The sequence below is a fragment of the Pogona vitticeps genome, chromosome 15 (genome assembly GCF_051106095.1).
Source record: "Pogona vitticeps strain Pit_001003342236 chromosome 15, PviZW2.1, whole genome shotgun sequence".
Classification (NCBI taxonomy): Eukaryota; Metazoa; Chordata; class Lepidosauria; order Squamata; family Agamidae; genus Pogona; species Pogona vitticeps.
In genome coordinates, this window is record NC_135797.1 from 13,609,087 (window position 1) to 13,623,579 (window position 14,493).

Below are 14,493 nucleotides of genomic sequence, written 5' to 3' on the forward strand. Positions count from 1 at the left end.
TGTTGGGTGTTTAATATTGATGAGGGGGAGGCCAGGGAGTGGCCAATGGGAAGCCCGGGGAGGGCCCGGCCGGGGAGGGGGCCCTATATAGTCCGGGCGCCCCCCCCTCCCCGGGCAGCCGCTGGAGCCGCCGCCAGAGTCCGGCCAGGTGCGAGCGAGGCGGAGGCGCACCTGCGTCAAGACGCGCGGGCGCTCCGGGAGCGATGGAGGCGGGCGGGGGGCCCGTGAAGGCGGGCAGGGGTCTTCTCGGAGCCCCCGGGGGCGGCGGCTGACCCCCCTCGGATCGGGTCCCCGGCGCCGGAAAGGAAAAAAAAGCGCTCCTCGGAGCAGGGGTAAGAAAAGCGTGCACTTGGGGTGGTCGCGTCTCCCTTCTTCTTCTTTTTTCTTTTTCTCTCCCCCCCCCAGCAGATGTAGTTGGGTTGTGAAGCTAGCCAAAAGAAAAAAAGAGAGAGCCGGACGAAGCGTCCTGTGCCACCTCTTAAGACGGACCGTTCGTCCGCTTGTCGCAAGCCGTGTCGTGGCGCCCCTAAGGCGGGCGCGCCTCTTGCCCTCGCGCGCGCTTGCTGGGAGAGGCGCCGGGCGCCGCCTCGGTGGTGGCCCCCAATGACGAAGAGTCTAGTGGCACCTTAAAGCTGGCCAGGTTTTGTTGGCCGTGGGCTGTTCGGATCCACACCTTCCCCCGGGGTCAGAAGCGATCCACGGTCTGCTAGAAAAGGCGCTCCGTTAAAAAAAATGTTAGTTTTGATGGTGCCGCTCAAGGTGTTTTAACTCCGAATGAGTTTTTGTGACTTTTCCAGACGCAGAGCATCCTTAAATTCAAAAAAAGTCTCTGTTTCTTCTCATTTTCCTTTCTCTTCCCCTTTTTTTGGAAAATATATGGAAAGAGGTTAACCTCGTGCGTTTTGTGTTTTTTTTTGGAAAGGGTGGCGCCTTGACCGGGAGGAAAGGAAGGGAGAAAATCCTTAAGAGGGGAAAAAAGTGAGTGGAGGAAAAACAAGCGAACTAAACGCGACGCTTTAGAAGCGGGAGGGAGGAGAAGGGAAAGGAGCAAGAAGTATAGACAACTTCTTTGGCTAATTAAAAAAAATTCAAAATACATTATTTTTAAAACACTCTTGTGTGACGAGGAAAACTCCTGAAGGGAAAGAAACTTCACGTTTCCCGAAGGAGGGGTTAGAAGGAAAGTCGAAAGAGAAAGGTCTTCATTTTCAAAACTGAAAGGAGAGGCCGTTTCAAACCGGTTTATTGGCTCAGCCTCGTGGCCATAAAAAGAGAGAGAGAGAAAAAAATCAATATGTGTTTAAAAGCCTTGTCCGTTTGTTACCTGACAAAGCAAACAGAGAAAAATCTCATTGCTCTGGAAGCCCCGGTGGTGCCATTTCCCACAGCCGTTCCTGAATAAGAATCCTCGAACTCCATTGTTGGGAGGGACTCTAAGAGATCATCCAGTCCAGCCCCTCTCAAGGAGGCAACCTTTGAGGATTCGAACTCTCAACCTCTCCTCCACTTTGCTTGACTGGGGGGGGGGGGGAGCTGGAAGAGCCCTGACTGATTCCCTAGCTCTCTCTTCTCTTTTCTGTTTTTGGAGTTGTGGAAATCAATTGTTTGTTGGTGGCTGGGTTGTTTTTCCCCCCTCCCCTGGAATATGGTTGCCAACTTACCAGCTCTTGTGCCGGTCAAGAGCGACTGTGACCTCTGTGCTCTTCAGGTCATGGCGATCAACCCTGTCCCTGCCCAACGCCTGCAGATCACGTTGGTGCCTAGGATATGGGAGCAAAGGTTCGTTAAACAAATAACAAACAATTAGGAAGCTCAGAGAGAGGATCGTCTTAATTTCCGTCACATCCCTTGGGATTTTCAAAGCCGAAGTTCTGGAAGATGTAAATCCCGAAGGGAGCTGTTAGAGCCGAGCTGGGGGGGGGAGCAGGTGATGCAACCAGGAAATCATTGGGGCAGCGGAGGAGAATGGGGAACATGGGTGCTGTGATCCTCAGTCCTTCGTTCTGTAGGAAAAGCAGGAGATGGTAATATTTCCCTGGGCTTAGTGCCAATTTTAAAACCACACCTCTCTCTGGAGCGGCTGTTCTCTCCGAATATTGGAAAGGCAGGCTAGGTTCTTAGCAGCTCAGGTGCAGACTCTGGACCGCCTTCGTGGGGAACATGGGCTTCCATTGCGAAATAAGAATGCAGCCTGTATGGATGGATCTCTGCGCCTCAAATAATAATTATGTGCCACCAAGACAGTTCTGACTTACGGCAACCTTTTCCAGGTTTTTCCAGGTAGAGAAGATTCAGAAGGGGTGGGCCATTCCCTTTTTTTCCCCCTGGGGACATTTCGGGGACTCTGCAGCTTGCCCATGGCTACCCAGGCTGGCTTTTCTCCCAGGAGGCAACCGTGGGGGGAATCGAACTCGCAACCAGATGCCGAGAGGTGGCTAACCACCCAGTCCAATCCGGGGCGTGAAATCCGTTTGGATACGGACGCGTGAGAGCACTCAGGATGTCAATACCGCTGTGCCTTTCTAAACATCTTTTATTGGGGGGGTATTGCTTTGACTTTAAAAAAAATTCACGGCACTGAGGATTTCTTATAGGGAGGTCGGTGAAGAAGCAAACCCACTTCTTACGAAGCTGCTTTCTGTACATGCTCAGAGTTCCGGTCCATCTCTCCTCTTGTTACCGATCTTGCTCTCATCAAACTAGCCAGAAAATTAAGCAAACAGCAACTGCCAATCCACTCCTTTAAAAAACACAACATAAACTGGTATTCTTGCTGAGATATTTATACCAGACAGCCCGGTTGCTGTTTTCTGTGCCTTTTCCAACTCTTCTGTTCCTCCGCTGTTATCTTTTACAAGTGCATGTGTGGCTTTAATACGGTGCGCTGGGCATCTGAAGAAAGGGACCCACAAATCTCATGGCGAAGGAAGCCGGTTCCCTTTAGAAGGGTCCTCAAAAAATGTCCTGGTGTTCCCGGCCGTTTTGCAGGGTCCAGCTGTGTCCCCTGGGTGCACCGGACCCACAAACAGGAGCCGTGACACCTTTACAACAAACAACTCCATTCTTTGCTTGGGCTTCTGAGTTCTGACCCATTTCCTCCGGCATGCGGAGGGTGGCCTTTGAGGTTCAGCTCCAGAAATGTTTAAAGGCGTGCTGTTCGCCAAACAGGGGGCACCCGAATCAGCCCCCGTGACTGTGCAATTAGACCATAGGACTGTAACATAAAGGGACCTGTCACGAAACCGTCAGCGAGAGTGCCGACTCTGGAGACTAAGCCAGGCGTCTTAATTAATCCGTTCCGGGTTTTTGTCCGAACTAGTTCCAAAGAGAGCATCCAGACTGTAACCGGTCTTGCCGTTATGCAAGAAGACTTTGAGTGGAAATCTAACTTTAGGTGTTCAAAAGAGCGGCCAGATCTATAGGGCTCGGATGCCCACGAAGAAGCCAAGGGCGTCTGTTTATTCCATTGCCTGGCGTGAGAGCCGTAAGGCTCAGCTTCCGCGGAAGCAAAGCAGGTCCATCTCAAAGTGTGCAAATCTCCTGTTTTTAACTCCTGAGTGGGTTTTTTGGGGGGGGCAAAGGAAAAAGGAGGAAGGAATCTCACTATTAAAAACAGAGCGCAGCGCTGTCCGATGCCGTGTTAGCATTTCACGAACGGGGCACCAGGAGGGCAGGGGGGTGCCTTTGTTTGGAAGCATCTGTCATCTCTCTGCACGGATTTTTCCCCCTCTGAATGGCAGACGCCTGTCCAGAACTAAGGAGGCCGGTTAATCCTTGGTGCTGTTATCGCCGAAAAGTAGCCGAGCTTCTGCGTGCCACGGTTTAGGGAAACAGAAGCCCTTAAGACGAGCGAGTTGTTCCTTAAGAAACTTTTATTTCCTGGGCACGGCATCATTTTTTTCTCTCTCCCCCTGTTAAAATGACTCTCTTGCTCAAGTTTTGGGCTCCAACAGTCCTTAGGCAGCTTCATCTCAGGAGATCTGTTGTGTCTTGAAGACGACCCCTCGAAATCCATAATGCCCCTGACCCTTTTTTTCCCCCATGGGTTTGCTCTCCCTGCTGGATGCTTGGAGTTTGGAAAAGTTACTTTTGAAAAATAATAATAATAATGTATTCCCCTTCCATGGCAGACATTTCCAGAGGAGATGGGGTAGGGTTACAGAACACATGATAAATACTGTATCTTTTTAGTGGCCAAAAGCTTGCCCCAATTGATTGGTCATCCGGAGGTCAGAAGAGCTTGCATCTGAAAGAAAAGGGGCTCCAAGTGACAAACATTTAAGCCAGATAAATGGGGTGATCTTAAGGGTGTCACAAGAGTCTTGGTTTTTTCATTTATCCTTCCTTTTTCCAGGTTTGCAAAGAAAGGGGACAATATTATTATTACTTTGTTTAACAATTGGCTTATTTATTTCTTTTGGCTTTCAAAAACCTCACGGGGCGGGTTGGGGCGCAGGAGACAGGCTGCGAGGGCAACTAAGCCAGGAAGCAATGAGTCGCTAGCGTTACTCGCCTGAAAAAAGGAGGCCATAAAACTTGAGAAATTCATCTAAAGGGGCCAGGACATTTTTTTTAAAGGAAGGAGCAGTTTCCCAGATTTTTGCTGGATTCCTTTTGAAATGTAGCTTCAATACGTGCTCATTATATATAAAAAAGAAAAATGTAACTGGTTGCGGGTAACTTAAGTTACCTGTTCTTTAGTTACCTGTAATGCATGGCTTCCAGACCCTTTTGATTTTATGCATTTGCTCTGCCGTTTTTTTGCATGCCGTTCCCTAAGTTAGCCCTGGGGCCGGAGTTGCCAAAAACCGGCTGACGTTTGGGAACCCCAGTTTGCTTCCGCCACGAAAGCCCGAAACCAGCTTGGGAGCTGGCTGCTCACCAGGCATCATCCTGCACCCTTATGAACCTGCCCCAAAGTGAAGAACTTCGACAGAAGGCTGTCACTCCAAAGAAACAGAGAGAGAGGAAGATTTGGGAAATAAAACGCTGAGGACTAGTGGATTGACAGCCCCTCCTTCCCTTCTGGTCTTTGGTGCCATCTGGATACGCCCGGCGAAGTACTTGGGGCGGGTTCCATATGTCGAGAGCGGCCGAACCGGCTCCAGACGGCCCTTTGCTCGAACAGAAGGGGCCTTTTCTTCTCAGGGGTGAGCCCCCCATCCTGCCGAGGGTTGTGGCAGTTCCCCCTCGCCCATTCGCCACCTGCCGCCCCCGAGGGACCGGGATGGGCCAGGAGCGTTCAAAATCGGGCCCCTCTTCCCTCTCGCCACCCCGTGCCTTGAGAGACCACTTATAGCTCTGCTGCTGACCTGAGACTCCCATGACATCTGGCACCATATTTCTGCTTTCTTTTCAGAAGGAAGCCTTTTGTTACCTGTGTTTTTCTTCCAGGCAATCATCCTCCCTGTCTATGTTTCTCCGTCTGCCTCCCCAGCGACCGGTTCTCTTCCCATTGCACATCCTTTAATAACCAGCCTCCCTCTTCTTCTCTTGTGCCTTAATTTCCCCTTAACTCCATATCTCATCCTCTTTTTCTGCTTTCTTTCCCTTTCCTTTCCAAATTACTCACTTTTATTCCATCAGGAGAAGGAGCTGTGGCAGGCCATCACAACAAAACCCAACTAATTTATTTTAGAGCACAGTTACACTGGGGGAAGGAACCCTTCTTTGAACCAGCTTTAGTATGTTTGAAATCGATTTTGTAAAAGATGACTACACAACGCACGTGGAAGCTCAGACTTTCCGACCGGGAAGTGTGGTTTTTGGTCAGAATGAAAGCAAGATAGTTTACCAGGTGGCGAGAGGGTTGCTTATTTTAACTTGGTTGCGAAATCTATTTAATTTCACCAAACACCATCTGAGTTAACAGTTCACTTCCTGCATCAACCCTGATTCTCCCCCTCCCCTTGGTTTTCCCCAAAACAAGGCTAAGAATACGTTGTTAAAAATGCTGTTACAAGTTATTGTTGTTGCAGGCTGATCTATGAAGCCCTTACAGTCTTTTTGAAGTACTCGATCTGTGGTTTTCTAAAAACACTTATGAATACATGTCTTCTGCTAGATGTCTTTTAAAATGCTGGAATGATTCGCTCAATCTCTCTCTTTTTCTCCTCTCTACTTTTCGGTAGGCTGAGGACCTCCTTACTGCTGTGGATGGCTGGGGGAAAAATACACCCCGTCCCCCTGGAACACCACTTTTCTACAGAAACGCATGAGCCGAATGGAAATATTGACCCACTTGTTTGCTTTCTTCACCTAAACCGGAGGAACTGCGCAGGAATTCCCGAGGAAGGGCGGTGCACCGAGGCCGAATCCTAACCAGGATCAGCTCCACAGGCAACGTTGGTGCTGAGCCAGTCCTTATAACTTCTGCTTCACCCAAATCTTGTTCCCCTCTCGGCTTTTCCCTGTCCGGATCCTTCCTCTCGCCCATCGGGGGCCGGTTCGCTTTGGCTCTCCGTCTTCTGCCCGAAGCCATGATGCTGAATTCGGATCAGACGGAGACCGAGCTGCAGCCCACGCATTCGGAGACCGAGTCGGTCTTCAGCGACTGTGGGGGCGGCCGAAGCGTCAGGGTGGAAGAGGCGAACCCCCTCGGGACCTGCGGCCAGTCCCGGGTGGCCGAGGCCGGGGACGCCGTGAAAAAAGATCTCCAGCACCTCAGCCGAGAAGAGCGCCGGCGCCGGCGGCGTGCCACGGCTAAGTACCGGACGGCCCACGCCACGCGGGAGAGGATCAGGGTCGAGGCCTTCAACATGGCCTTCGCGGAGCTCCGGAAACTGCTGCCGACTCTCCCGCCGGATAAGAAGCTGTCCAAAATTGAGATCCTGCGGCTCGCAATCTGTTACATCTCTTACCTGAACCACGTGCTGGATGTTTGACTCTCTCTCTCTCTCTCTTTTTCTCCTTCTGGGTGCTAAACCCCATATCCAGACCCGTGTCTTGGAACTTGACAGGACCCATTCTCTCCCTCGTTCAGTTTCCAGGCTCGAATTCTCCTTGGACAAATTTCCTGGCTGCTTCACACGGGCAGGGACAGACAAGACGTAGCAGCTTTGCAGTTAGAAGCGGAGTGCCTTAAGAAGAAAAAGGCATCTGATTATCATCGGTGTGTGTGTGTTTCCCTTGCTTATTGCAATTAGCTTGCTTTCATTTGGGGATTAGTTGTCAAGGGCGATCGCTGGGCTTCGTTCTCATGTTCACTGAGCAAACACAGCTGTCTGCGGGGTGGGGTGGGGAGTTCTTTCTGGAGGAGCAAGGTTTTGTCACTTTCTAATTGCAAAGCTGCTGTCTTGTCTGTTTCTGCCCTGAGTTGCTGCTGCTCTCCCACTTTATCTCCTGCCTGGAATATAGGACAGGTGTCTGGTTCCTTCACGCATTAGAAGAGGGTGGAAATCTTCGGCTTTCTTTGGACTCTAAGATTCTATGATCTATCATGCCTGACTCTGCCATATTTACTTACCCTGCCTCCTGGTGGAGTGCCAGCAAAATGGCCCATCGTCACTTGAATCCGCCACCCTTCGCACTTCCACGCCGGAGTCTCAAAAGCATCTGAGGTATTACAACAACGATCAAATTGCTGTTTTACTTGAAGACGGGACTTTGAGGGAGCCCCATGCATGAAATGGTTGGCCGCTTTCCCAGAATGCTTTGCAGGGAGCAACTCTAGCCGGCCGAGCTTCAACCTGGCTTGGATTTCCATCGTTCCTACTTCCTAAACAATGTTTGAGTGTGTTATGTGTGTTTAAACTCATGCTTAAGGGGCACTTTTAAATCTGTGTATATAGATTTAATTCATGAATCTATGTCAATGCAAATGATCAGGATTTGTCTCCGGAGCTTGTTGTAGGGAGTCAGGCTAAATCCTAGCTCCTAAGTAGAGTAGACCCATTGAATCAATGGGACGGATAGCACCTCTGTCTCATTCACACACTGGTTCTCCTCTAGTTGGAACAGAAAACATATCCTGGGTAATCCAGTGTCTTATGATGAAGTTTCTTTAAGAGACAACTTCCTCGAGGGGGGGGGGGCACTCAGGACTCTTCCAGACAGAGCATTTTGGATTTTTTTTTTAAATACAGTTTTCTTCTCTTTAAGAAAACCAATTATCTTTAGGAAAACCTTCAAGAAATCTTTAGGAACTCCTTCAAGAAAGCTTTTTAAATTTTTTAAAATATCCTCTTTTCTGCTGGAGCTTCTCTTTCGGGGTTTGTTTCAGTGCAAACGGACGCTTTCTGACCGGGTGGCTCTCCCCTGAAAATCGGAAGTGTTTTAGTGCTAAACGCTCTCCCCGCCTCGAACAAAGCAACACAAATCATTTCTGCCTTTGCAAAAAAAAAAGTTGCAAAAGTTGCAGGAGGCGTTAGCGTACGAAGCGAGACAAGAGGAGCGCGGTGTGGATGGTGAGGGAAATATCGATAACCCCCCAGCGTGGAGCTTAGTTTGTTCAGGAGAATCTGGCATTTGAGAACCCCGGTTACAAAACTGGGTGAGAGGCAAACACACGACACCTGAACCGAAGAACACAACAAGGAGCAAGGAGATGTTGTGGCTCGTTCTCCTTGTCAGTCCTTCAGAACCGGCAGCTCCATCATCATGCTGATAGCAGTGAAAGCCAGGGCTTCCTACACCCACGCAGTGTATCCCCCCCAGAGTTGGCAAATGCTGCTTTTAAAGACTACAGTGCCCATGTTCCCCCCCATCCAGCAGAGCCCATATCTTGGGGGAACGGTCATTTCTAAATGGTGATCTTAAAAGGGCAAGGGGGGGGAAGAACTCCACTTTCCATTCTCTGCTCCCGTTTAGGGTGACCCCCTGCAACCAGAGACGGGGCTCCTGCGTTACGACTCGCACCCTAGGTGCGTAAAGGACCGTGTTTTATTGGATGTGCAGAAACCACTTCATTTGCACCGCGGCGTTTTCTTCCACGCTCTGGGGAGTGATCCAGGGACCTTTGGTGGACGAAGCAAGGGTGATGGGGTTTGTAGTCCCAAACATCCTAGAGGATAGCAAGTTGGGCATTTGACACGAGCGTTCTGGCTCCAACCGGAGGCCAGCTGGACATGCCCGGCTGTAAGATGATGCCCGAACCCGGCTGTCCGAAACCCCCTGGTTGCCAATGTGCCGTGTGCCTGCAAATCATGAACCTTGCCAGTGGTTCCCAACCTCTGTATTTTTTTCCCCAGAATGATGATGGTTGCCTCTTAGCTCAGAAATGGACAGGGGAGTGCTGGGGTGGAGCAGGTGCTCACGAGTGGGGGGGGGAGGGTTTCCACGGGCTGCCTGCTTGAACCATGTCTCCCTGTGCCACAAACACGTGTTTATTTATTTATTTATTCCCTTATTTATTTCAAAAAAACGTTATTTATTTGCAGTGGTTTTGCACTTTCCAGGGCTGGGTCGACCTCGTGCCTGTGGGGTCTTTTGTTTTATTTCTATGTGTATATTTATGGACGTGTCTTAAATTCGGTTGAGCCCAGCGGGGAGTTTGTGGAGAATGTTATTTATGATTTTTGTAAGCCGACGGCGAACGATTAAACCCTTTCCAGGCAGATGGGAATGATCCGACGGAGACAAAGTGGAAGCTGGCGTCGAGTCCTGTTTTCTTCCTCTCTTTCCCCCCCCCCCTTCCGTTCTTTTAAAAAGTTCCTTTCTCACGCCGCGTCGGGCGGCAGCTGGATAATTTCACAAGCGCTAATTGATGGTCACGGGTCCGCCTGTTAGGATCGGCCTAATCAAATCTTAACGCTCCAGAGCGTGAAATAATCAGGCGGGCAGGAGGGGGTGGCCTCCTTCTTTCCTGAGGGGAACCAGGCACAAACGATGGTTCTCTGCCGCCAGGGTGCATTCTGGGTGCGGAGTGGATCAGGATTTGGCCCACCTCACAGGACAGGCATTTTCCTTTGGTACTAATAAAGGTTGTTTTATTCTGTCGTCATGAACACCACCACCACCAGGCGGTCCGAGATTCATGCTTGAGCACACTTATTTCTCGTGGAAGCAAAACAGAAGTTCGACACTCACAAAAGCGTGGGTGTGAAACGCTGACGCAACTCGCTCAGCATTACATGGCGAGTCTTTTTCTGCAGGACTGTTCTTGCAGTTTATTTTTTTTTGGGGGGGAAATACTCTGAATCGTAGAATGATGGAGATGGAAGGGGCCTCTTAAGGTCATCCAGTCCAACCCCTCTGCTCAAGGCAGACATCCCAGTCAAAGCAGATCCGACAGAGGGCGGTCCCATTTCCTCTTGAAGGCCTCCAGCGCTGGAGAGCTCACCGCCTCCTGAGATACTTGGTTCCATTGTCGTACTGCTCTAACAGTTGAGAAGTTTTTCCTGATATTCAGCCGAAATCTGGCTCCCAGTAGCTTGAGCTTATTATGATGTGTCCTGCACTCTGGGAGGACCGAGAACGGATCCTGCCCCTCCTCTGAATGACTACCTTTCAAGGATTTGAAAAGGGCTCTCTCTCCTCTCTGTCTTCTTTTCTCGAGGCTAAGCCTGTCCAGTTCTTGCCGCTTTGCCAGAATCTTCTTCATGTCGCGCACGTGTGCGTGATAGAAGTGCACCGCCGACCGTGATGACAGTTTCTGATGTGCCGCTGGTTACAAGACAACTTGTGTGCCTGAGTTGTAGCTGGGTACGCATCTTTTGAGGTCACGGTTGGCGTGTCAATTGGGGTCTATTCACCCACAAGGAATTGCAAAATGCAACAGGTGCGTGCTTAAAAAAATCTGCCAGGTTTGGGTGATGCACAAATTGTGCTTAAGAAGCAGATTGAGGAAAATAAGCAAACCAAATAAAAAAAACAACAACAACAACACACACCAGTCCAGAAAGAAAATAAAAACTGAAATAAAATAGCAAAGAATACCCAAACATTCATGATGGCGACGTAAACATCCCGAATCTAAAGATAGTGAAACACAGACTTTGGTGAAAGTAGATCAAAGTTGCAGGTAAGTCTCCCAACGTGGCCCCCACCTGAAGGTGCTCAGCCTGTCATTTAGCCCCTATAAGGGATCCTATAAAGGTCCACATCCATCAATGGGGTTGACTCATTCCTTGTAAAGAGGGAGATCGCTTTGCGAAATGCGTGCCTCTGCCACACTCAAGAGATTACTCCAGCACCATTTATTTGCAGAAGTGCATAAATGCGGAATAATTTCCCCGCAGTAAAAAATCGATGGCTGGGCAGGAGCAGAGCAATGTCCAAAGAATGCACCAGAAATAGTGAATTTCTGACAGTAGTTTTATACTAAAAAGCCATTGTCGTGTCCAGGAGAGGCGAAGCATTGTTTTCTCTCTGCGACTTTAGATCTAACGGCTAGAGAAACCGGAGATCCTGTCTGTAGGTTGCACCAAAAAAAGAGAGAGATGATTTAATTCTTCATTCCTACCCAATCTAGGGTGTCATACTTCCTCGCCACTATGAGATATCTATGAATTTATTTGTGGGGTGTTTCTTAAGCCTAGGCAAATGTGTGAAAAGTGAAGAAGGAGAAACGCTGATGCATTTTAAATGGCAAGCCATACTTGGACACCAATAGAGGTAAAGAGAAATACTGCCATTTAGCAGAATTTGGCAGAATTGTATCGAGCCCTGATCTTCGGAAACGGGAGAAAGAGACAACCATCCAGAGTAAACATTCTTCCCTCAAGGCCCACCTTATACCAAAATAATAAATAAATAAATAAATAAATAAATAAATAAATAAATAAATAAATAAATAAATAAATAAATAAATACGCATGCAAGAGAGAGCCCTTGTTTCTTGCTTTTCAATTCCAGATGGAAATTTATTTATTTGAAATATTTCTATTCCGCTTTTCTCCTTTTTAAAAAAAGGACCCCAGGTGGCTTACATCATGAACGAGACAACACTGAAAGGCTAAAAAAACAGGGAGTATAGAACTATTTAAAAACTATAAAACAAGCATTATATTTAAAAAAGGAAAATAAAATCAGTCTGCTTGGAAAGTGGATCAAAGTGTCTTTCTGATGTTTCCCCCCCCCCCCTTCCAAATATCCCCTGTCTTGTGAAGTGTTCACCTGCAGGAGGAAAAGACTCCTCAAGAGAAAGAGGAAGCCTTCTTGGGAGCAGAGGTCTCCAGGAGAGGAAGCTTTTCCTCCCAGGGAGAGCCAGAGGGCCTAATCCTGCAACTCCTAATCCCAAATCCTTTCAACTGAGAGGCAAGGTGGGGCACCTGGGCTTTTTTAAAAAGCCTTCAGCTGGGAGTGGAAACCCTGGATCATTGCTGGATCTCTCTGTTTTGCACCCGGGATCTTGTGATGTGAAGCCTTCTGGACTGGCTGGAGGAGGAGACGGCTTCTGGTCCGTCTCTGTTTGAGTTGTGTTCCCTTCTCTGGATTTTTGGCTCTTTCTGGACCCTGACTTGTCACACACACACACCCGCCTCTGGTTTAGCTGATGCTCTGGTAAGTTGTTGTTTGCTGAACCTGTAACTCACCCCCCCCCCCCAATCCTGGGAGCAGGAGCTGGAAAATGACATTTAAGGGTGCAGTCTTGGGGGTCTGGGAGGGTGCAAGCCCCCCAGGGTGGTCTGGGTTGCTGAAATGGGAGCAAATGAGCCCCCAGCCAAGCATCTCTCCTGCTTCCAAAGCGGTGCCCATTTTTGGGGTAAAACAGAACACGAAACTGGGGTCTCGGGGCAGAATACATGTGTGGTTGTGGAAATAGTGAACACTATATGTACTGTACATTGCACAGTCTCTAACGCTCTCTAGTGGCCAGTTTCTGGTAACGACACCCTGGAAATACATATAAGTAGGTATTTGGGTTTTTTAAATTTATCATTTAGTATTTTCAGCCTGCTGATAATTGAATCAGCAGATAAGGATCCTGTAAATAAGGGGATCCTACTGTAAACATGATTTAAAACAGCATTCTATCCCACTGAGTAGAAACTGTGTTTTGTGGGCAGGAGGACCGTGGTTGAAACCTTGGCTGCTTTCTGGGGTTGGATAGGGGAAATTTCCTAAAATTCAGGAGAGCCTTTTCCTTCCCAATCAGCGGAGACATCAAGTGGGTTATGGGTGAAATACCCATCATCCTCCATGACAATGCTGACTGGGGCGGGGGATAATGGGGGGTTGTAGCCAACCTTTCTGGAGCCCTTCTTCCGAAATTCACACTCTTGTCTAGATGATTATGTTGTTGTTATCGGCCGTCATGTGACCTCAGACTCAGGGTGAGCCTACGAACGAGCAACCTCCAAAATGTCCTGCTCAGCTCTTTCAAACTCAGGCCTGTGGTTTCTTTTAGGCAGTTTGTCCATCTCATATTGGGGGGTCTTCCTCTTTTCCTGCTGCCTTCTGCCTTTCCCAGCAGGATGGTCTTTTCCAGAAATAATCCTGCCTTCTCATGATCTGCCCAAAAGTAGCATAGCTTTAGTTTCATCATCTTCACCTCCAGAGTTCAGGCTTGATTTGACCTAGGACCTGCTTTTTTTTTTTTTGTCTTTCTGGCTATCGTATCAGCAAACTCTCCTCCAGCACTACCTTTCAGACAAATACAGACGGCTATCGGGAGACTGAAGTGCAAGGTCTCCCTGCTCCAGCGCCCAGTCTGTCTCAAGGACGGAAGGGATCTCAACTGGTCCTTGATGGGAAGGGAGTGGTCTCTCTCTTTTTCCACCCCCCCTTGTCACCACTGCCTCCTCTCTTCCTGTCGCCTGTCCATTTTCCTTTGCAAAAGCATTTCCCAGTGGGCAGAGATTCAGCTGGATCCAATTGATTATCCGAAGAAATTTGGAGCCATTTGTGAACACCTGCGGCCGGCCCGCCTTTGGGGAATCTCTTCCCATTGCAGACCAACTTCTGTCCTGTTCGGAGGCAGAAAGGAAAACAAGCCAGGACCCCTTTGCCAGCTTTATGGGGGGAAAGAAAGGGGGTCCCAGACCATAGCCTCCTTCTTTTGACATGGAAGCCGGGTAGAGGCCGCGAAATCTAGGGCCGAGGAGAAGTAAACACTCAAGGCAGGGTCGGCAGGAAAGCCGTCATGCTACATACTTTTTATTTATTTATTTTAAAGAAGGAAAATGCAACCTCCCTCTGCAAGGCTGTTTCTGATCGACAGAATCCGTAATCCGTCACTTAAAATGAATGACAGCACGGACCACGTGGGGACTGCCTGGTGGCTTTCCGTCTTCCATGGAGACCAGCAGCCCTGCTAGAGTGGATGCAATTTTAAATTCCCCCCGCAGGAGACTTAAAATAGTCAAAGAAGTTGAAACGAAAAAAAATCTGATTCGCAAGGCGGGCTTGCCTCTCCCACTCAAAAGGCCAGATCTTGCTTGCCGCGTCTCCTGGGTTTTATTTTGGAGAGGAACGGTAGACCCCTTCTGAGTATTTTTTTGTGTGGAAAATCCTGAAAACGGCGGGCGTAAGTCAGAATTGACAGCACATGATTATTATTATTATTATGATAGTGCCCGTTAGAGACAGCTTCTGACCTCGGCACTCGGAGGC

General features: G+C 48.9%; 2 protein-coding genes across 2 annotated transcripts in view; both read left to right on the top strand.

The window, feature by feature from the left end:
• Window positions 1-50: 50 nt before the first annotated feature.
• On the top strand, window positions 51-9,586 carry NHLH1 (nescient helix-loop-helix 1). Its single transcript, XM_072983996.2, has 2 exons — window positions 51-332; window positions 6,132-9,586. The coding sequence occupies exon 2, from the start codon at window positions 6,480-6,482 to the stop codon at window positions 6,882-6,884; it is 405 nt and encodes a 134-aa protein (XP_072840097.1). The 5' UTR covers window positions 51-332; window positions 6,132-6,479; the 3' UTR covers window positions 6,885-9,586.
• Window positions 9,587-12,275: 2,689 nt separating this feature from the next.
• VANGL2 (VANGL planar cell polarity protein 2) overlaps window positions 12,276-14,493 on the top strand; it is a 55,284-nt gene continuing 53,066 nt past the window's right edge. Inside the window, exon 1 of the mRNA XM_072984203.2 lies at window positions 12,276-12,441. The gene's annotated coding sequence lies outside the window, so the exon portion shown is untranslated. The remainder of the gene's footprint in view (window positions 12,442-14,493) is intronic.